The 23,550-nt window shown below is 41.0% G+C and overlaps 1 protein-coding gene across 3 annotated transcripts in view; it reads left to right on the forward strand.

The window, feature by feature from the left end:
- The window catches only part of THRAP3 (thyroid hormone receptor associated protein 3), a 78,316-nt gene that overhangs the window by 40,876 nt on the left and 13,890 nt on the right, over positions 1-23,550 (forward strand). For all 3 annotated transcript variants that reach the window (XM_045476731.1, XM_045476732.1, XM_045476730.1), the window contains 2 exons: positions 17,309-17,476; positions 21,827-22,732. In XM_045476731.1, coding sequence (XP_045332687.1) covers positions 17,340-17,476; positions 21,827-22,732 — 1,043 coding nt within the window. In that variant the 5' untranslated portion in view covers positions 17,309-17,339. The remainder of the gene's footprint in view (positions 1-17,308; positions 17,477-21,826; positions 22,733-23,550) is intronic.

A 23,550-nucleotide genomic window follows, 5' to 3' on the forward strand; every position in this document is an offset into this window, starting at 1 on the left:
CGTCGGGCTCTGGGCTGATGGCTCAGAGCCTGGAGCCTGTTTCCGATTCTGTGTCTCCCTTTCTGTCTGCCCCTCCCCCGTTCATGCTCTGTCTCTCTCTGTCCCCCAAAAAATAAATAAACGTTGAAAAAAAAAAAAAAGACTTTCATATGTTTTAATTTCTGATTAAAGGAGAAATAGCAGTTTGATTAAAAGAGTGAATAAAGGTGTTTCCTAGCAAAGATTTATCACTGTGGTCTTAAATTAATATTTTCGGGGCGCCTGGGTGGCTCAGTCGGTTAAGCGTCCGACTTCAGCTCAGGTCATGATCTCACAGTTCGTGAGTTCGAGCCCCGCGTTGGGCTCTGTGCTGACAGCTCGGAGCCTGGAGCTTGCTTCAGATTCTGTGTCTCCCTCTCTCTGCTCCTCCCCCACTCATGCTCTGTCTGTCTCTCCTTCAAAAATAAATAAAAACATTAAAAAAAAATTAAAAAAAAAAAATATTTTCTCCAATGTCCTAGCAGGCAAGCAAGCAAGCTTTATGAAACTCTGATTCCTGTATGGAAATCAGGTCTGAAATAATTAGTGCCTCTTTGCCTGCTGTATTCTGTGCAATAGGGAAAAATACGTATCATTGAATTTTTCCTACCTTTCCAAGTTATTCAGAAGTAATATCGTCCTGTTCCTTTAAAAAGTGAAAGATGGAAGGGGTGGAGCTTGCCATGTCATTGAGACAAGAAATGAATTCAGTCACTGAAGAAGAAAAAGGAAATGTGACCTCTTGCTGGCTCTGTGATGGGAAGAAGCTAGCAGCAGTGTCCCTCACCCTGACAGGATTCTGTAGCAGAGCCCAGACTCGTTCTGGGAGCTCATCTTTACCAAGTGAGGTTGGTGCTGCCTGAATTTGGTATAGGTGGCTTCTCCCCGATGTAAGTGATAAGTTTTTAAGTACAGTTAGAAGGTAAGTGGTTTCAGGGGTGCCTGGGTGGCTCAGTTGGCTAAGCGTCTGACTTCGGCTCAGGTTGTGATCTCACGGAGTGTGAGTTCAAGCCTTGTTATGGGCTCTGTGCTGACAGCTCAGAGCCTGGAGCCTGCTTTGGATTCTGTGTCTCGGTCTGTCTCTCTCTGCCCCTCCTCGACTCATGCTCTGCCTCTCAAAAATAAATAAAAACATTAAAAAAAAAAAAGTAAGTGGTTTCAGGCAGATTGGCTAGTTTTTATAAAGGAGTAGAATATGATGTGAATCTTAAATGATTTCTCCTACAGTAAATCTCAGAGTTGATAGGGGATGGAAGGATGAGTTTTTTTTTTTTAATGTTTTTATTTATTTTTGAGAAGAGAGAGAGCATGAACAGGGGAGGGGTAGAGAGAAAGAGGGAGATACAGAATCCAAACCACACTCCAGGCTCTGAGCTGTCAGCACAGAGCCCAATGTGGGGCTTGAACTCAACAAGTCTTGATATCATGACCTGAGCTGAAGTCGGATGCTTAACCAGCTGAGCCACCCAGGCACCCGGATGAGATTCTTTTTTTTTTTTTAATTTTTTTTAACGTTTATTTATTTTTGAGAGAGAGAGCATGAACAGGGGAGGGGCAGAGAGAGAGGGAGACACAGAATCTGAAACAGGCTCCAGGCTCTGAGCTGGCAGCACAGAGCCCGACGCGGGGCTCGAACTCACGGACCACGAGATCATGACCTGAGCCGAAGTCGGCCGCTTAACCAACTGAGCCACCCAGGCGCCCCGAGAAAAGTTTAAAAAGAGTTTAAAAGCTGAAAGTTTAAGCTATTCCATTTAATTCCAGGTTTGTTTGTTTGTTTTTAGTTTATTTACTTATTTTGAAGGAGAGACAGTGGAGGGGCAGAGAGAGAATCCCAAGCATGCTCTGTGCTCTTAGCACAGAGCCTTATGCAGGTCTTGATCTCATGACCCTGAGATCATTACCTACGCTGAAATCAAGAGTTGGAAGCTTAACTGGCTGAGCCACCAAGGGGCCCCTAATTCCAGTTGTAAGATATACCTGAAGTAAGGATGAGGGATGTCCTCCTAAGTTTGTGTAGATTTTCAAGCTTTTTGACAGTAGGAAACTGTTCCAAATCATCATTTTATTGAAAAAACAGTCACAGAGAGGTAAAAATACTTGCCCCATGTAAGGGTTTCTGAGTTTATTAGCATTAATTTGGTTTTGATAAATTTCCCTCATTTAAGGTGCTTGTGTACTTGCTTGGTGCCAGTTATTTATTTTTTTTTTCCAGCCTTTCATTGCTCACCAGTGTCAGTGAAAAAGATCAGTTCTGCCCTCCCCTGGGATATTTTGTGGAGAGGAGAAGGAAGAAAGCAGTTTATAGCTCAACAGAAGACTAGAGCAAATCTCTTGTATGTTAGCTGACTGGTGCTTGGGCTTAGAAGGAGGGAAGTTAAGACTTTTTCTCGGGTAGGATGGGCTCCCTGCTGGATACACCCACAGAATCTGTAACAGATCATCTGGTGGCTTTTGGAGATGAGTTTTGTTCCAACAGGTCAGGGCAGCCCAAAGCATCCAAAGTAAATAGTAATAACTTTTAGAAAGGAATTCCCTATTTCCCTCAAGTGTGAAGTGACAGCTAAAAGTCACTTTTTTCTTTATTTGCTGTTCAGCTTGGTATGGATTTTTTTCTTTATTTAAAAAAACATTTTTTTTAACGTTTATTTATTTTTGAGACAGAGAGAGATAGAGCATGAATGGGGGAGGGTCAGAGAGAGAGGGAGACACAGAATCCGAAACAGGCTCCAGGCTCTGAGCGGTCAGCACAGAGCCCGACGCGGGGCTTGAACTCTTGGACTGCGAGATCATGACCTGAGCTGAAGTCGGCCGCTTAACCGACTGAGCCACCTAGGTGCCCCATGGATTTTTTTCTTTAAAAGAAATTTTTTTTTTTTTTTTTTTTTTTATTCTCAAGTTTGTTAACATACAGTGCAGTCTTGGGTGTGGATTTTCTAAGAGACAAATACCTTGGAGTTCTCATTTGCCATCCAAAGAAACACTAGGGATAGGAAAGAAAGAACAGAGATTGAGTTTTTGAGCACTTGGAATTGAACTCTTGTGGATAAAAGCTGGCCTAGTATTTCTAGTATGTGTAGTTTTATGCTAGGCTGGCCATTCCTTAATTGCTCTACTTTTAAATTACTTCATAGCTCACCCTCAGAGAAACTTCTTAATGCTCACTTAGACATATTGTCCGTGTGTCTATGGATAACTGACATGTTAGTTTTTTATGTAGTGAAAACAGTACACACAGTTGGGCCTTTTGTTTCTGCAGTTAACCCTGACATAAGAACCGGGGGCCAGATACAGTTTCTCCAAGGGTGTGGGCTTTGCTGGCTGGCTTTTATCCCTTCAGTTTCTGGGTACAGACTGCATGATTTCTGTGAAGGTTGCCAAGCTGGTTCCTCCTACTGTTAGGACAGTTGGGAATTTGTTTTGTAAACAGGTCCATTGTTAGCATAAATATATATGCTTTCATTAATAAAAGTTATTTTTAGGGAAGTTGATAATAAGGCTGACATAAGAAGGCACATCGGGGAAAAAAAATGACAAAGTTGTATTTTCCTAAATACCAAACAGTTGTAGTGAAGTCACCATTTTTACAGTGGATTTTGGACTCTGTAGAATTAGAAACCTTGGGTTGGGTTTTTTTGGGGGGTTGCTAATCAAACATACAGTTTGTTAATATGTATTTTCTACTTTCTCATCGTGATCTTCTCAGCTGTTATGAAGTATTCACACTTCTAAAAACAAGTTGATGAAACAGCACACAATGGGAACGGTATTTTGGACTACTCATGTCCTGGAATTAGGAGATAGTTTAGGGTTGCACTTGGAATTTGCTTTAGATGTGTTCGAACTTAAATCAGAGTGATTGTTATTTGCTGATAAATGATTCTTCTTTTAGACTTATTTGTAGAGCACACAAGGAGAAGCATGTAGAGGTGAGCGATTTGGGTGTCTTCATTGCATATCTGGGTTTTGATTTTTTTTTTTTTTTTTTTTAAGATTTTATTTTTAAGCGGTCTCTGCACTTAACGCGTGGCTCAAATTTACAACCCCAAGATCAAGAGTCACATGCTGTACTGACTGAACCAGCCAGGCATCCCAGGTTTGTTTTTTTTATTGAGGTATAATTGACATACTAATTTCAAGTCTACAACAGGGGTGTCTGGGTGGCTCGGTCGGTTAAGCGGCCGACTTCAGCTCAGGTCATGATCTCACGGTTCGTGGGTTTGAGCCCCGAGTCGGGCTCCGTGCTGACCACTCAGAGCCTGGAGCCTGTTTCAGATTCTGTGTCTCCCTCTCTCTCTGCCCCTCCCCTGTTCATGCTCTGTCTCTCTCTGTCTCAAAAATAAATAAATGTTTTAAAAGAAAATTAAAAAAAAAAGTTTAATTTCAAGTGTACAACATAATGGTTTAATATTTATATTTGTAATTTTTTTAATGTAAGGAGTCTCTCGTTTTTCGTTCTTTTGTTTTTTGTTTTCTGTTTTTATTTCAAGGGAAAAGATACAGGAAAATAGCTGCAGAGACTGGCTACATTCACCCAAATTTATTAGCGTTTTGACCATAAGTAGAGCCTACCTGCAGAGAGTTGATGGTTTTTGAAGCTGGGTGGTGGGCACACTTGGGTTCCTTACACTGTTCTATTTTTGAGTATGAATCAACACTTCCATAATAAAAACATTTTAAAGAAATAGAACTCAGTTGACTGTAAAGCAAGCCTTTCCTAACCCTCTCTAAAGTCCTAAAAGAATAAAACAATTCCAATGTGATAAGACTTTCTCAAATGGACTTCGAGTAATTACAGTGCAGCTTTATTTATTTAGGGTCATGGAAGTTACTATTTTAGATTTTTTAAAATATCTCAGAAGAAGGTAGATAGGTGTTTGATTCCACATTAAAGATGAAAGAATCAACCCATTAACTCCAGAATGTCAACAACTTTTATGTTTAGAATAATGGGGTGAAGTCATCTGTAAAATGACCAGCTAAGAGAATTCTATGTAAAGTAAGAAGCTGTCATTCTATGTCCCTCATTTTGTGTCTCTCCCTTCTGCCCCCTTCCTCTTAAATCTTCCTTCCTGCTCTGCAGAGGTAACAGCTGTTAACAGTTTGCTGCATGTGCTTAAGTAGGTATATCTTATATGTACATCTGCACCCACATATTACACATTTTTAAAGAAGTTCTACCAAATTCCATAGAATTCAGTATTTAAAGTTTAAGAATTTCAGCACTATGGGGCGCCTGGATGGCGCAGTCGGTTAAGCGTCCGACTTCAGCCAGGTCACGATCTCGTGGTCCGTGAGTTCGAGCCCCGAGTCAGGCTCTGGGCTGATGGCTCAGAGCCTGGAGCCTGTTTCCGATTCCGTGTCTCCCTCTCTCTCTGCCCCTCCCCCGTTCATGCTCTGTCTCTCTCTGTCCCAAAAATAAATAAACGTTGAAAAAAAAAAAAAAAAGAATTTCAGCACTAAACTTCAGAATATATTAAAAAATTTTTTTTAATGTTTGTTTATTTTTGAGAGAGACAGTGCAAGTGTGGGATGGGCAGAGAGAGAGGGAGATGGAATCTGAAGCAGGCTCCAGGCTCTGAGCTGTCAGCACAGGGCCCGACGCAGAGCTCCAACCCACAAACTGTGAGATTATGACCTGAGCCAAGTCAGATTCTTTTTTTAATTTTTTTTTTTTTTTCTCAACGTTTTTATTTATTTTTGGGACAGAGAGAGACAGAGCATGAACGGGGGAGGGGCAGAGAGAGAGGGAGACACAGAATCGGAAACAGGCTCCAGGCTCTGAGCCATCAGCCCAGAGCCCGATGCGGGGCTCGAACCCACGGACCGCGAGATCGTGACCTGGCTGAAGTCGGACGCTTAACCGACTGCGCCACCCAGGTGCCCCTGAGCCAAGTCAGATTCTTAACTGAGCCACCCAGGCGCCCCCAGAATAATTTTGATTTTATAACCTAGGCAAGGTCAAGTCTTTTATTATTTCTTTAGGTTGTTTAAGCAATAAAATTGCCATTCTCCCCAAAGGTCCTTTCCCACCTTTAGGAAGGTACTTAATGCATGTGTGATTATTCTTCTCTATAAGTTTTAGAATCTCAGAATTGAAATTAGTATTACATTTATTAGCTTACTTAATAATTTAAGAGAGCCAGTTAATAGAGTTGATTATTAAATCTGTAAATATAATACTAATTTCAGTTCTGAATGGAAATCAGATCAGAGACCCCCTTCATTGTCATTCTCCCCAAAGGCCCCTCCCCCACCTGAGTTCAGTTTCTTCAGGGATGTGGGTGGGGTGTGAAGCCTTAGCAAAGTGTTACCCTAGAGATACCCCCAGCTGCTCTTGATTCTGTTTCTGTCTCTCACTCAGGAGAGGGATAATCTCCAGAGAAAAGCATAAAATAGTAAACATGTGTAATATTTCACCTGAGCCCGCTTTCCTAGCCAGAAGTATCCAGAGGCATACAAAGCACAAGTCAGGCCATTGCTTTGTTCACAACTTTTTATGAATGGTAAATTTCTTTCTTGGTAGTTTTCCGTCTATCTTTTCTTTATCTTAGTCATTTTGTGTCTTGTTGACCAAGAATTTCTACTTCTTGCACTAGGGACTATTAAAAGCATGGCTTTTTTTTTTTTTTTTTTTTTTTTAATTTATTTATTGTATTGAGAGAGAGAGCGAGCACACGCATGAGCGGTGGAGGGGGAGAGAATCCCAAGCAGGCTCTGTGCTGTCAGAGCAGAGCCCATTGTGGGATGGGACATGATCCCGGGAACCTTGAGATTATGACCTGAGCTGAGATCAAGAGTCAGATGCTTAACTGAATGAGCCACCCAGGCGCTCCCAAAGCATGGCTGTCTTGACTGGACTTGGTGGCATTGAAGTTTTACTCTGACCTGGCACTAATAAATAGAGTTTGAGTATCTCCCTAACACGGAGGTCAGTTTGGCTTTCTGTACCTTGGAGTAAGATGTAGAAGGGACAAGAAAGAGTGATCTCAACTTCCCATTGAGCAGGAGTGGTTAGCCTATGGTATATACTTAATTCTATTCCTGGATTGTATTATTTATATTTGATAAACTGCTACTTTGGTGGAGAGCTTGGAGAATGAAGAGGAAGTTTGAAATGTGAAGTGTCCAGTCTTGTGGCTAATGACTTTGCAAAGTGCTGAAGATACAACTGGAGAGCAAATCAGACGTGATCTCTGACCAGCTCATTTTGTAGCCTCCTGGTTTTGGTATCCCAGGTTGTGAAACTAATTTGGTTAGCAACCTTACGGTCCTCAAATGTAGTGCCATCTGATTCGGAAAAGTGTGCTGTCTTCTGGCAGAGCAGAGACTCAGTCTTGGGGTGTATGCAAAGGACAGCCAGTCCAGGCCCATGTGGATTCTGTCCTCAGGAACTTTCTTCATCCTTTTCAGGTTATGTTAGAGATCCATAAACAGTGGAAACTAATTTTCCCTTCCCAAGTAAGGGCCATTTTTTAATCCTAGGTATATTCATGTTTCTTGTTATCAGTCTCTTGTCACATGAAGCTCTTTGTTCTCTACACCTGGCTGTAGCTCTCTGATTTAGGCTCTTTAAAATCACTGATGGCAGAAACATTCCTGCTGTCTTTGGCAAGAGACGACTTTTTGTGCTGGAAGTTCTGAGACTTGTTTTAAGTAGAGCCTGTTTCCATTTTTTTGGAATGTTAGAGCTGGAGATAGGGGTGGGGGAAGAGAGCTGTTTTGTGCTTTAAACATTTCAGCTTTGCTGGTATAAGAATTAAGTTCTTTCAGAGATCATTATGCTTCAGAGATTTAAAAAGTTTTTTTCAAGTTTATTTTGAGAGAGTGAGCAAGAGTGAGTGGGGGAGAGGCACAGAGAGAGGGAGTGTGAGAGGATCCAAGCAGGCTGTGCACTATCAGTGCTGAGCCCAATGCTGGGCTTGAACTCAGGAACCTCAAGATCATGACCTGAGCCAAAACCAAGAGTGGGACACCTAACCGACTGAGTCACTCAGGCTCCCCCAGAGATTCTTACTTTAACTTGATCAGATTCACAGGAGACTGATGGGTACAATATACAAATGGAGTAGCTAACCTTTAAGGTAATGGTGAGTCACCATATTAAAAACTTCATGTTGGGGCACTGTCAGCGTAGAGCCTGCTTGGGATATTCTCCTCCCCCCCACCCCCCCCCCACCCCCTTTCTGCTTGCGTGCTCTTTCTCTCTCAAAATAAACTTTAAAAAAGAAAAAAAAAAATCATGTTTGAATTTTGGACCTATTTAGCTTTGGAACTTTGAGGGTGAGATACCTAACCCCTTAAGTCCTTTTTTTTCTTGTCTGTGAAACAGGACAAAGCATAGTATTTAATGAGGTTTGTGTGTATAAAATGAGCTAATGCTGAAGGTTTGTAGCTCCTTGTCTGGCATATCTTGGTAAATATTAGCAGTTGTTATTGAGGTTCTCAATTACAAAAAAACAATTTTATTTTTTTTTTTTAACGCAGGGCTTGAATTCATGCCCCTGATGTCAAGACCTGAGCTGAGATCAAGAATCAAACACTCAACAGACTGAGCCACCCAGGCACCCCCTAGCAGTTGTTATTGATAAATCAAAGTGCCAGGAATCCGTTTCCATTAGATACATATCTAGCAAGAAAGCCAGTTAGCAGGACAGTCTTTTATGATAGGCAGGTACATTCAGAGGCCAAACTGATTTAGAAGGATGTTTGATGAATGTATTCTTGGTATAGATTCTAGATGTGTCTCCACCTCTGCAAGCTAGCTCTGCGCCCAACACAGGACTTGAACTCATTCTAGATCTAGAGCAGGAGGAAGTAGATATTCTTTATTTTACCCCCAAGTAAACTCTATGCCCACTGTGGAGCTTGAACTCAAAACGGTGACTGAGATCAAGAGTTGTATGCTCTAATGACTTGAGTCAGCCAGGTGCCCCAGAAGCTAGATGTTCTTAAGAAGTAAGCCCATCAAATCATCATAGCTGAATTGCCCTACTTGAGGAAATGATGTATCCTAACTCTTCAGGATAGTCCCAATTTAAAATCCTTTTCCCCATTGTCATCATAAGTATGTGTCCTATAAACTTTACATTGCTGGGGACAAACAACCCCCACCCTAGCCTGTCTTAGCCAGAAACAAAGCAGAAACTTCCATTGGGTTATTTGCTAATTTTCAGGTTTGAACTCTATGGTCCTGTACTTTTAGGTTTCTTTAGATGATTGTTATGGGTCATTAAATTCTAGCTTTCTCTTTCTCTGAACTTCAAGAAGATGCAAATTCTTAATGCTTGTTTCCTCCTTTCTGTATTTATTTGTGACTAAAACTTGTGTGTTTTATAAAGTTAGATCATAGATGTTATGCATTTCAATATTTCAGTGTATCATATGGTATTTGCATTTTAAATTAGAGACTTACCTAAAGAACTCTAAGCTTTATGCTAAGATTCTTGCGTTTCTTTTTGGAGGGTTAGTTTTGGGGAAGATTTCCATAGGTGACCATTCTTATCCATTGTTTTGACCATTAGTTGCCTCTTAGAGGGTGATATTTATTGATCCTTCCTGAAATTCTCTTGGTTTAGAGCTTACTTGGGTCCTGTAACCCAAATTAAACATTAAAATAAATGTTCCTTTGTAACACTGCTGCTTTCTTGAATTAACACTTGGCTTTTCTGTCATGGGTCCTTGGAGTAAGCATTAGTAATGAAAGTTTCATGATGTTAACACATCTGAGTAACTTAGGAAGATAAGACAAAGGCACCTCTATATGCTTCATAGCTGCAAGGAAGCTGCTGGTGCTAGAAGAGGTTGGTGTTTATCAGGAGAATACCTAGGATTTTGGTCTTAAATTGGTTGTAATGTGTATATTGAAATGAGAGTTAGTACCATGCGAAATGTTGTGAATATGCTCAAGGTATGTGAGATCTCTTGAAGAAATCGAATGTCCTGTGAGATAGTAAATGTGATATGGGAATGAGAAAAGAAAAAAAAATAATATAGTCTGCCCAGCAAAGCCCTCTATAGACATTAGATTAGAGCAGTGGAGCCATTCAGAATAGTTTAGGTGCAGCTATCCAGAGATCAGACTGTTCGTCATAGGCACTTGTCCCTTGCCCAGCTCCCGTTTCCCTATCTTTCCATGGGTTTAGAAAGCTTTAAAGGACTTAGGTTTGAATTGATTTCACATATTAGGGAGGATTTAGGTCTGCCTCATGTTACCATTCTGTTTTTAGGTTATTGTATGTTTGCCTTTAGTTTTTATTTGCTTGACTAATAAAATCCTTTCTTTAAACTTTTTTTTTTTTTTTAATGTTTTTATTTTTTGAGAGGCGGAGACAGAGTGTGAGTAGGGGGAGGAGCAGAAAGAGGGAGACACAGAATCCGAAGCAGCCTCCAGGCGACACGGGGCCTGAACTTACAAACGCAAGATCATGACCTAAGCTGAAGTTGGATGCTCAGCCTGCTGAGCCACCCAGGCGCCCCTAAATGCTCTTTCTTTAAAAATAAAGTCTGAGGGGCGCCTGGGTGGCTTGGTCGGTTAAGCGTCCGACTTCGGCTCAGGTCATGATCTCACGGTCCATGAGTTCGAGCCCCGCGTCGGGCTCTGTGCTGACAGCTCAGAGCCTGGAGCCTGTTTCAGATTCTGTGTCTCCCTCTCTCTCTGCCCCTCCCCTGTTCATGCTCTGTCTCTCTCTGTCTCAAAAAAATAAATAAACGTTAAAAAAAATTATTAAAAATAAAGTCTGAGAAGACCTTTTAAAATATGAACCGAATTATTTATGGAGTGAAGGATAGTTGTTTGGTTCATGTGTAGCTTGGTTGTTTGGCATGCAAAGGTTGGAACCCCGTGTGGCCTATTGAAGTTCTGTCTGGCACTACTTAGTTTTAGGAACCCAATCTCCTGCCTCCTTTCAGTAGGCTACCTGCAGGGTTCCAGCCATGGGGTAAATACTCCCATAATGTTTATTCTGGTGAATTCAGCAGATGCCTACAACTTGGCCAAGGTAATGCTGGCATAATCACTTAGGGACACTGAGAAGAAACTTAATCTGAGGTGAGAAGGGAAAAGGAATAATTTAATTCATCCTTTGAGAGTTTTTGATCTAGAGAAGTTTTGGCTTTGTCTGTCAATGTTACTTCTTCTTTGAGTTGAATAATAAGATATGTTTTTAATGATATAAAAGTCATATAATTATATATCTTAATGCCTTCATTTTAAGTACAATGCATCTGTTCTCCCAAGGCCTGTTTATCTGCTTGGTAATTAGAGGAGGGAGTGGTTTGGGTGGGGAAGGCTTGGGGGACTGTGCTCTCAAGTGGCTCTGCGGGAACAGTTTGAAAGTGAACCCTTGCTCCAAGTGACTGAATTGTATCTGAAATAATTTCGAAAAGGCTGTTTGGCTCTTGGGTTTTAAAGACAAGGTAGGAAAAAAGAGAACAGTAGTCGGATAAACACACAAGATGGAGGAGGAAGACATCTTGCAGCTGCAGAAGGGTGTGTGAGAGAAGACATTGGGACGTGCTCCAAATCTACATGTGCTTGGTATGGCTTTCCAGAAAGAGACATTTTCAGATGCATTAATAGTATCTAAAGAGTTCTGTAGTAGGCCACATTTGGAGAATTCCTTTAAGTTCTGAGTTTCCAATGAAGGAAGACAAACAGGTACCACATTGTCTAAAGACTATTGGAAAGTTGAGGATATTTGGGTCTTACCAGGCCCTTAACTATAGGAGCTTAGGAGCCAGGTCCTGTGCTTCTGCATCCTTAACATGCCAGGCACATAGTGGATAGTAAGTATTGATTGCTACTTGTTCCGTTGGTGGATTCTACTATAATGCTGGTGGAGGAACAGCACTCCCTTACCTTCATTGTGAGAAGAAGTTTTTACCCAGATTGTGTTTGAGGGGGTATGTTTTTGCCTGAGGCACGTTTCATAGCCATGAGCTGCCATATTAAGCCATAGTTCTTCTGTAAGGACTAGACTCTTCTATAGTATTTGAAATGAAACAAGCCTCTCCAGGAAGAGTGGGGTTTGTTGAAGAAGCAAAACTTCCCTTTGGGGAAATTTTAGTTTGAACAGAAATCAAATGCTAGGAATTTGTAACATGTAAAAAGGTGCCAGATTGATTTCCAAGGTGATGTTTGTCCCATTTCCCAATATATTTGTAGAACATGAACAAGGAAGAAATGGTAGAAACAGGAAAAGGTGTGTGTAATCACGTAAAGTCTGAAAGTCTTCAAAATAGAATTGAGAGTTGTTTTGAATGAACTTTGCTGATCAGATCAAATGGCTTTACTTACGTTTGTCCCTACCTTATACTAAAAAGGATTTATTTATATATGTATTTATGGATATCCAGAGAAAAAACTTCATGTCTTTTGGACACTTCCTTTCCCTTTTTCTTCCTGTAATTTGCTGTTTGTTATTCTTCAGGTGACCACTTAAATGCCAGCTTTTCACCATCTTATCTTCATCATCTTATCTAAATAAAATAAGTCAGTACTACTCTGCATAAGCTTACTAACATTATGTGGTCTTTGTCTTTTAGTAACTACCAGAATTTGTAATTACATCTTTGCTTGCTTCCTTATTTGCTGTCTTTTAGCACCTCTAGACTTTGGGATCCATGAAGGCCAGAATCAATTCTGCTTTAATTTTAATTTAACTGTTTATCCTCTATTTAGCATCCTCTCAAATGAGTTAAGTGATTCATTGGTTTATCTCCAGCTGTGGTTTCATTTTATCCAGAGTCACTCCACTTATTTCTCAGAGTATAATGATGTTTTTAAAACCAGTTTCAATTCACGTTTAAAAAGTTCCAGGAGGAGGAGTAAGGGTGGTATCACAGTACTGTGACTCTTAAGCATACTTGTCAATTCTAGTAAGTTTATATTTAGAAATGTTAGGTTTGGCTTTATCTGCATTTAGATGACAAGTTTTTCTTCCTCTTAATGAAAATAAGCTTTGTAATTTTCTAATTTCTGGGGGTGAAATGAGTATTTCAACACTAGCTTGCTGATCCTTTTTTTTCTTTTTTCTTTTTTTTATTGTCCACCTGTTGTGGACAATACCAGTGATCTAAAAGGATTTTTCATTCTGACTTCAGCTAAAATTGAAGATTGGGCAGAGATATCACGAGGCAGAAATAGCCCTAAATTTGTGACAGAAAAAAAGCCATTCAGCAACACTATACCTAAAATTTGCTGAAGGCCAACCAGAAAAACAAAATGCATTTTCCGTATTCAGTTCCTTTAAGTTGCTCAGTTACACCTCCACCTCTTCATCCCTGAATAGCTACTTAGTCCTCTACCCTGGCTTTGTACAGTGACACTTCTGCCAAAAATCGGCTTCAAATGGAAATCTCTTTGACCTTGCTGGAGCACACAACAGTTCAGTCCCTTTGGCAGGGCCTAGACTCTAGGTCTTTGGTTCCCTCATTTAGCAATATCTTACTATCGTTTGTGTCTCTGGCTTCCTAGTGGTTTTCCGTCCTCCAAATCAGGTCTCTTTCCTATGGGTATAGTTATTTCCCCTATGATCTAGTGCGATAGCAGCTTCCTGGACTTGCTTGCCTTTCTACAAACTCTTAAAATTTGTATCTAAAACTGAAGTGTAATAATTAGAGGCTGGGGCGAACTTGAACTTGAATTCACATATTATGAGATCACGACCTGAACCGGAATCAAGAGTCCACCCCTTAACAGACTGAGCCACCTGAGGAGATGGCTTTTGAGCTGATATCCGAATAACAAAATCTGAGAGGTAGGGGAGGGTGAAATGTTTGTTGATTATCATTTTCCCTTTACAAACCAGGGTCAGCATCATAAAAGAATCTACAGCAAAACTGTGAAGCAGTGAGGTGTGATAGAATAAGCCCTAGAATTTTGGCCTGGTTTGGCTATTAACCAGCTTTGTGGTTTTTGGCCGATCCCTTGTTCTTCCTGATACACACATGCTGTAGCCCTTCAACTTTTTGCTCCTTGGAAGTCGCCACAGTTGTAGTCATAGGGTATAAAGGAGAATAAGTGAGATGGCTTGATAGAGTGCGAGTGTGCCTTGCTGACCAAACTCAGCGGGCTTGGCGCAATTCTGGGGCTCTCCATTCATTCATTCATTCCTGCGGGGGAGGAAAAACAAGGAAAAAGACAGTTTTGTTTTTTCATGGGCAAATGACCCCCAAAAAAGGTTGCCTCTTGATGCTGAAGAAGAGCTAAAAGAAAGTGACAGTTCTTCACTTTATAAATTACCTCAGGACTGTGTTTTATGGATTATATTTATATTTTAGGATTAATATCCTCTATTTTACGGGATGTAGTACCATGGTATTAGAGTATTTGAGAATACTCTTGCATTTTTTTTTAATTCAAGTATAATTAACATACAGTGTTACATTAGTTTCAGGTATACAATATAGTGATCTAACAGTTCTGTACATTACTCAGTGCTCTTCCTGTCACCTGTTTTACCCATTCCCCTTCTCTCCAGCCTTCACTTGGGTAATCATCAGTTCTCTATGCTTAAGAGTCTGTTTTTTTGTTTATGTCTTTTTTCCTCTTTCTCTTTTTTTAAATTAAATTAAATTTGTTTTTCAAAGTTTATTTTTGAGACAGCACGCACAAGCAGGGGGAGGGACAGAGAAATGGGGAGACCGAGGATCCAAAGCAGGCTCTGCGCTGACAGCAGAGGGCTCGAAAACAAGAACCGTGAGATCATCATGACTGAGCTAAAATCAGACTCTTAACCAACTGAGCCACCCAGGCACCCCTATTTGTTTAGTTTCTTAAATTCCATATAGGAGTGAAATCATACGGTAGTTGTCTTTCTCTGACTTCATGTAGCATTATACCCACTAGATCCATCCATGTTGTTGCAAATGGCAAGAATTCACTCATTTTTATGGCTGAGTAATATTCCATTCCACCACAGCTTCTTTATATTTTCACCTGTTGATGGACACTTGAGCTGCTTCCGTATTTTGGCTATTGTAAATAATGCTGCAATAAATATAGGGATGCATCTGTCTTTTCGAATTAGTGTTTTCATATTCTTTGGGTAAATACCCAGTAGTAGAATTACTGGATCATAAGGTAGTTCTGTTTCTAAGTTTTAACTATTTTCCACAATGGCCACACCAGTTTGCATCTCCACCAGTAGCTCACAGGGGTTCCTTTTTCTCCACGTCCTCACCAACATTTGTCGTTTCTTGTGTTTTTGATTTTAGCCATTCTGATAGGCATGAGGTGATACCTCGTTGTGGTTTTGATTTGCATTTCCCTGATGATGAGTAATGTCAAGCATCTTTTTATGTGTCTGTTGGCTGTTTATGTATGTCCTCTTTGAAGAGAAATGTCTGTGTGTTCTGCCCATTTTTTAATTGGATTATTTGTTGTTTTTGGTATTGAGTTGTATGAGTTGTTTATGTATTTTGGGTACTAACCCCTTACCGTATGTATCATTTAAGTATATCTTCTCCTGTTCAGTAGGTTGTCTTTTTGTTTTACTGATTGTTTCCCCCACTGTGCAGAAGCTTTATTTAAAACACATTTATTTGGGGCGCCTGGGTGGCGCAGTCGGTTAAGCGTCCGACTTCAGCCAGGTCACGATCTCACGGTCCGTGAGTTCGAGCCCCGCGTCAGGCTCTGGGCTGATGGCTCAGAGCCTGGAGCCTGTTTCCGATTCTGTGTCTCCCTCTCTCTCTGCCCCTCCCCCGTTCATGCTCTGTCTCTCTCTGTCCCAAAAATAAATAAACGTTGAAAAAAAAAATAATAAAATAAAACACATTTATTTTTATTTTTAATTTAGAGAGAGAGAGTGTGGAGCAGGGGAGAGGGGAAGAGGGAGAGAGAGGCTCCCAACCAGGCTCCAAGCCCAGCACAGAGCCTGACATGGGGCTTGATCCTGCAAGCCTGAGATCATGACCTGAGCCAAAATTAAGAGTTAGACACTCAACCGACTGAGCCACCCAGGCACCCCATTGTGCAGAAGCTTTTTATTTTGACGTAGTCCCAATAGTTTATTTTTACTTTTGTTTCCCCTGCCTCATGAGATCTATATAGGAAAATGTTGCTATAGCCAACGTCAGAGAAATTACTGCCTGTGCTCTCTTCTAGGATTTTTATGGTTTCAAGTCTCACATTTATTAGGTCCTTTATTCATTTTCAGTTTGTTTTTGTGTATGGTATAAGAAAGTCATTCAATTTCATTCGTTTGCATGTAGCTGTTCAGTTTTCCCAACACCATTTTGTGTTGTTCTTGCACACTTTTTAAGCCTCTTTCTTGGAATGAAATATTAAGGATTTGCCCCATGGCTTTAAGGCCTAGGGAGTAGAGAAATGGTCAGATGTTGCCATACACTCAGTAACAAGACATCATTGCATAGAGTTTCTTTTCTTAGAATTGGGAAACCCAGGGGGTTCCTGGGTGGCTATTGGTTAAGGGTCTGACTTCGGCTCAGGTCATGATCTCACAGCTCATGAATTCAAGCCCTGCATCGGGCTCTGCTGTACTGACAGCACAGAATCTGGGCCTGCTTCACATTCTGTGTCTCTTGCTGTCTGTCTGCCCCTCCCTCTCCCTCTTTCCCTCAAAAATGAACATTAAAAATTTAAAAAAAAGAATTGGGAAACCTGTCCCAGGTCTTCTCAATACTTTTAACAGCTGACTTAGTCTGAAAAACTTGTCTGCTTATTGAAAAAAAAGACTATGTGTACCAAATCATTGGTAGCTCCTCTCACTTTGTTAAGTGGTTTATTGTGTTTCCAAGTCAGAGCTACAGGTCAGATTTTCCATTTGCTGCTGTGGCTTGGTTTGTTTGGGATTGTGCTGCTTAGAAATCCTTCCCTAAAAAAAAATAAAAAATAAAAAATAAATTGTTTTTAAAGTAAGCTCCATGTCCAGCATGGGGCCCAGTCTCACAACGCTGAGATCAAGAGTTGCATGCTCTATCAACTGAGCCAGCCAGGCACCCCTCCCCCCCAAATTTTATTTATTTTTTAAGTAGGCTTCATGCCCAGGGCAGAGCCCAACATGGGGCTTGAACTCGTGACCCTGAGAGTGAAGACCTGAGCTGAAATCAAGAGTCAGTTGCTTAACCGACTGTGCCATCCACCTGGCCCTAAAAAAATCTTTTTAAATGAAGTGTGAATACCGTAGAAATTCCTCTTGATAAACGGGCAGTGTTTTTAATCAGTCATTTCATTTGTTTAAAAAAACACAATTGTTTCTAAGTGTCCAGAGAAATTCAAGTTTGCAAAGGTATTCCCTCATTTCTTTGCATCTGTTTTCTACTTTAGGTGTAATTGAAAAGTGACCCTCTCTTCAGAGATGTCAAAAACAAACAAATCCAAGTCTGGATCTCGCTCTTCTCGCTCAAGATCTGCATCAAGATCTCGTTCTCGTTCATTTTCGAAGTCTCGGTCCAGAAGTCGATCTGTTTCTCGTTCAAGGAAGCGCAGGCTGAGGTAAGGGGATGTGATTGTATATCGGGATAACCATTATATCGGTCAGTGAGGGTCTCTGAAGATGTTTTGCTAGACTCTGTGAGTGTCAAATGGAGTGGGGGGTTGGCTTCAAGTAGAGGGTTGGGCTGTCAGATATTACAGATTTGTTCAAACGCTGCAAATCCAAATCACCTTTGGTTGCCATACTGTTTGCCTAATTCCTTTTCTCCTCTGCCAGCATGTACTGTTTCTCATCTACTTTGGAAGAAAGAGCATTTTGTTTTATTTGAGCTGCTTGCTTCAAATCTCTACACGTGATTGATTTCTTCCTGAGGTATTTTTGCAGGCTTTGGACAAAAGATTGTATGCATCATCACCAAAGAAAAGATAGCTAAGGGGATTAATACTATGAGCAACTTTGTGAGGCAAGAAGCCTCATTAATTCAATAATGTAATTAAACCACAAAAACTTAACAGGAGTCATTTGTGTACATCTGATGTGCCAGTCACTAACAAGCTGTGTCTATTTAGTAAAACACAGCAAAACCATCTAAAAATCACTCTGGTAGATATCTCTGTGCCTAAGTGTACAAATAATTCTTTTGAATTTATTGCCAGTATTCTTTAATTCTGTCAGGTTTCACATCTTTCAGTGGGTCTCCCGGTTTCAGTTATGTCTTAGAAAAACCTCCATCTCGTCTCCTCTTTTCATGTATTGTGAGTTGGGTTTTTCATTCTTTACAACTTGTAATTTTCTCTTGTGAACAGACAAGAACTTTTTTGTAGATACAAGTTTCTATCCATGAATATTGATGTATTTAAATACCAAAGGGGAATATTTGCACAGCTTCGTTCTTGTTATCAGAATCGCACCAGGCAAGGAAGTAGTTTCTCAGCTTCACCACTTGGACCCCCTCCCCCTGCCCTGCACTCCTTATTTCACATAAGTTTCTAGAATTCTTTTGTTAAATGAATTGATTACAAAATTTAAAATAAACCTCAGGAAAAGTAGTTATTAAGTTGTGTTCTTTACTTCTGTAGTCCTGTGAAACACTTCTAAAATGTCTTAAGGAATTGGTGGGATTCTTTTTTTCCTCCCAACATCTTAAATGGAATCTGTGAGAGGCCTGCCTGAAAAAATTAATTTCAGACCAGAGGGTGAATAAAAAGTTGGTGTGCATAAATATTAATGATTCTTTTAAAAAATATATTTTTTTAGTGCTTATTTATTTTTGAGAGAGAGAGTGCGCTAGTGGGGTAGGGGCAGAGAGAGAGGGAGACAGAGAATCTGATGCAGGCTCCAGGCTCTGAGCTGTCAATACAGAGCCAGATACGGGACTCGAACTCACAAACTGTGAGATCATGACCCAAGCTGAAGTTGGAGACTTAACCGACTGAGCCACCCAGGTACCGCTATTAATGATTCTGCTATAAGTTAGAATATACGGAGTCTCTTCCTCAAACAGAAGAAACACTAGATTTTTTTTTTTTTTTTTTTAAGATAATATTACACTTTGTGATAAGGAGTCCTAGTCTCTCACCCTCTCTTCCGTGTTTTTTGGGCATGCATTTTTAGGTCAAACTTTGTTCAAGCCCTAGGCTAGAGACTGTTGCTTAATTGTGTCAGAGTCGATATAAATAAATTTCTACCTTTCACCAGCCCCGAAAAAAAGAAGAGGGAAACCCACCAAAATATATTTATATCTACCTTAGGAAGTTGCTGTCAAGGCATGGGACTGAGCAGAGACTCTTAGTAACCTACTCCTGCTTTGCCCCCAGAGTCTTTTGATTAGTGCCATTTCAACTTCACTTTAGCTCAGTTTGTTCTGAAGAGAGTAACACTTTAAAACTTAATCTAGTAGATGGAAATTAAGTAATTGCCTCAAAAACAAGGGCTCTACAACCAAAACTGAATGACAAAATTGAACGCACACAAACCAAATTGAAAAATGCTAACCAGCTCTGAAGTATTTGTGGTAGCTGGGATTCTGGGCAGATCTGTCTGGACAGATCTCTTCGTATTCTACAGATTATTTGGCATGGTCACTGACTTGGCAAATGAGGAAAAATATCTCGGGCAGTATGTGCTGGGGTAGGGCTAGAGCCACTTTATGTGCTATCTTGTACCGAGAAGATTGTTATTTTGGAGGAATTTCTCCACTGGAAAACATGTTTTTATACTCGATTCTAGTCTGACATCTCTGTTTTTTAGAAACAGATAAATTTGCCACTGGATGTTCACTTTTTATTTCTGGCTTATCTGTTCCATGATTTTTTTTCCTTTTTTTTCCCTCTCCTACAAGGAAAGTATACTATCCAGAGAGTTTGAGAAACCATGCCTTTAAATTAACTTAACTGCTGAGTTCTACAGAATTGGAGAAAATTGATTGTTTCCTTGTATTTCACAGACTGTATCCTTTTAAGTGACTTCTTGTAAATAACTTCATTTGCAATCTGCAGAGACTCATGTTCTTGCATCTGTGCAATGACTGCGGGGTTTGGATGCGGTATGCCACAGGGCCCGCACTAGTAGTTGGTGACAGAAGCAGCAGTAGCCTCTGAGGATGGGACATGAATTAAACCCTCCTTAGTGCTGGTGGTGCATCACCTCCCTCAAGTATAGCCATTTAATCGGGTCATACACACTTTCATAGCCTGCATCCGCCTCTTCCTTCTTTTCTTATATTGTTACTGTTTTCGAATGAAAAGTATGGAAGGTAAGTTTTTTTTTTCATTGTACTTAAATAGTAACTGTTAACAACCAGCCATAAGATACGTTTTTGCCAGTCACAGTTGTTCTTGGGGTGAATAAAGAACACCGTGGGAAGACCAATCCCACTCTTATCTTCTATAGATTAATATAAATTTCTTTTCAAAAACACCATTTGTTTAGTTAATATCTGTCATATTTGCTAAATGGAGTTATTTATAAAACAAGCAAATAAAATCTGTTTTTGGTTAGGCCAAATATGAAAAATTCTGTTGATTAACTGAAGGTTTTTATTCTACTGTATGTAAAGAAAGTATTTTTGCGAAGACTTTTTTCTAGTAATTTTAGATATTTTCACGTTAATGATGTATATCATAATTGACAAGGCACATTCGGTGTCCAAGAACCCCAGCAGATTTTTATACCAACAGATAACTTTGGCTTTTGGATCAAAACAGCTCCCTGTCATTGACAAACTTAGCATTCATAAACATGTAATTTTTACAAAATCAGGTTACTGTTAAATCCCTGTGGTTCTGGAAATGCCCCTTTGCCCAATTAGAGTCCCAGATTGTTGGATGAAGAGCACAACACTTGGCTTTAGGTTCACTTGAAAGACGTGTGGGTGGTGGTGCCGGAAGAGGGGTTGGTTTTGTCATTTTCTTTACTGAACCTCCTGTGTACTTGGGTGTTTATGGTCAGATGGTGCCCTCTTGTGGCACCTAGGTAGGATCGTGTGATTCAACAACAGAAAGTCATCCACCTAAGAAATGAAACCATTTCCAGGTCCCCAGTAAATATTTTTTTTTAAGTTTATTTTTGAGAGAGACAGTGTGAATGGGGAGAGGGGCAGAGAGAGAGGGAGACACAGAATCTGAAACAGGCTCCAGGCTCTGACCTGTCAGCACAGAACCCGATGTGGGGCTTGAACCCACAAACTGTGAGATCACAATCTGAGCTGAAGTTGGGCTCTTAAACCGACTGAGCCACCCAGGTGCCCCCAGGTCCCCAGTAAGAAAAACAGTATTTTTGTATCTTTTGCTGACCTGATTTCAGTGAATTGTTTTAAGCTCTGAGCAGTAGCATCTCCAAGTTCCTGTTTAAGTGTTCTTTGGTTGGGACTGTGTGTTTACAACCCAAGGTTTTAGTGGAATCTAAGGAAGTAGTCCTGCATAGACGGAGAGGGCTGAATGGGATGAGGAATAGAGTGTTATACCATGATAGGGGGTGAGGACCTACATTTAGTCTGTACCTTTGTCTGCAGATTCGAGCTTGCATTCTTCCTGGCTTCCAATGGTTTAGGGACCTGTAGAATCCCATGTGAAATTCTCAGCAACGTGTATACTATATTAAAATGATTTTGTTTAGTGTACTACATTAAGAACATTATTCTTTTAAGCATTGTAGAAACATTTCTATTTAAAAAGGGCTACAATATTAATGAAGCAATCTCAATGTGTAATTGTTAAAACGATTCATATCTGTGTATTTGTACTTCATATGGGTCAGCAGTGGGATCAGATATTTAAATTGTGCCCTTTCTTTGAAAATAAAATATTTAAGAACAGGATCTCAAACCGTTAGCTCTTTGTTGGCAGGGATGTCTTAAATAAAAGGGCTTGTGTCAAAAATTCAAATGTTTCCCTCCTCCCCCTTTTCAGTTCTAGGTCTCGTTCCAGATCATATTCTCCAGCTCATAACAGAGAGAGAAATCACCCAAGAGTATATCAGAATCGGGATTTCCGAGGTCACAACAGAGGCTATAGAAGGCCCTATTATTTCCGTGGGCGCAACAGAGGCTTTTATCCGTGGGGCCAGTATAACCGAGGAGGCTATGGAAACTACCGCTCGAATTGGCAGAATTACCGGCAAGCATACAGTCCTCGTCGGGGCCGTTCCCGATCCCGGTCCCCAAAGAGAAGGTCCCCTTCACCGAGGTCCAGGAGCCATTCTAGAAACTCCGATAAGTCTTCCTCTGACAGGTCAAGGCGCTCCTCATCGTCTCGTTCTTCCTCCAACCACAGCCGAGTTGAATCTTCTAAGCGCAAGTCTGCAAAGGAGAAAAAGTCCTCTTCCAAGGATAGCCGGCCGTCTCAGGCTGCTGGGGATAACCAAGGAGATGAGGCCAAGGAGCAGACGTTCTCTGGAGGCACCTCTCAAGACACAAAAGCATCTGACAGCTCGAAACCGTGGCCAGATGCCACCACATACACTGCTGGTTCTGCGTCACGGGCCTCTGCAGTTTCTGAGTTGAGTCCCCGGGAGCGAAGCCCTGCTCTCAAAAGCCCGCTCCAGTCTGTGGTGGTGAGGCGGCGCTCACCCCGTCCTAGCCCTGTGCCAAAACCTAGCCCTCCACTTTCCAGCACGTCCCAGATGGGCTCAACTCTGCAGAGTGGTGCTGGGTACCAGGCCGGGACACACCAAGGTCCATTTGATCATGGCTCTGGGTCCTTGAGTCCATCCAAAAAGAGCCCTGTGGGTAAGAGTCCACCGGCCACTGGCTCCACGTATGGCTCGTCTCAAAAGGAGGAGGCTGCTGCTCCAGGAGGAGCAGCCTATACAAAGAGGCAAGTGTCTCGTTTCCTCTCCTGGTTGTGTTTTTATCTCGCCAGCTGGCAGTTTAATTGTAATGTGATTTAGGTTAGAGCTCTGATTAATGGTAATAAGGTAATCCCCGTTTCCTAAACTTTGCAGTAGCAACCTTGAAAAGCATCACCCAAGGAAACCTTTAGCTTAACTCTAGCTTTCCTGCCTCCCTGAATTTGTATTGTAGCATAAAGTTTCTTTAGACTGCTCTGCAATGATGTTTTCACATTTAAAATTTGCCTTGGATTCTACCAACGTAAGCCAGAGAACAGAGTTTTGTGGGTCAGCTATCAAAAAATTATAGTCTTTGCCAAAATGAGCGGGCCATTGGAGATGTTAGACCCTGTAGGACCCACCATCTACTGTGATCAGTCTGCATCAGTCCATGATGATGAAGAGCTACACCTTGTACCCTCACACCCTCCAGTTGAGGAGACTGGGCAAAATGGGAAAGCCCGAGGCTTAGTCCAGGAAGCCCTTGTTTTAAAATCACAAGGTGGGTGTGTGTCCCAGTAGAAGCTAACAGGTTGCGTGTGTTAGGAGAGGACGTGACTGTGCTTCTGCTGTGGGGGACATGGTGAGTTGGAACCTGAATCTTTGTGTGGTTGGATGGATTGGGATGGCAGAGACGGAACAGGGAAGTTGCATTGGGACCAGGTTGTCAAGAGGTACTTAACCGGGCAGGTGGTTCCCCCCTCCTTTTCTCTCTCTCTCTGTCTCATTAGCATATTCTTTGGTGCCCCTGCTGTCCTTTGATTCTTCTTTGCCATATTAACTCAACTATAACTTGATTAGACTT

Source organism: Leopardus geoffroyi, chromosome C1, assembly GCF_018350155.1.
Source record: "Leopardus geoffroyi isolate Oge1 chromosome C1, O.geoffroyi_Oge1_pat1.0, whole genome shotgun sequence".
In the NCBI taxonomy this organism is placed as follows: domain Eukaryota; kingdom Metazoa; phylum Chordata; class Mammalia; order Carnivora; family Felidae; genus Leopardus; species Leopardus geoffroyi.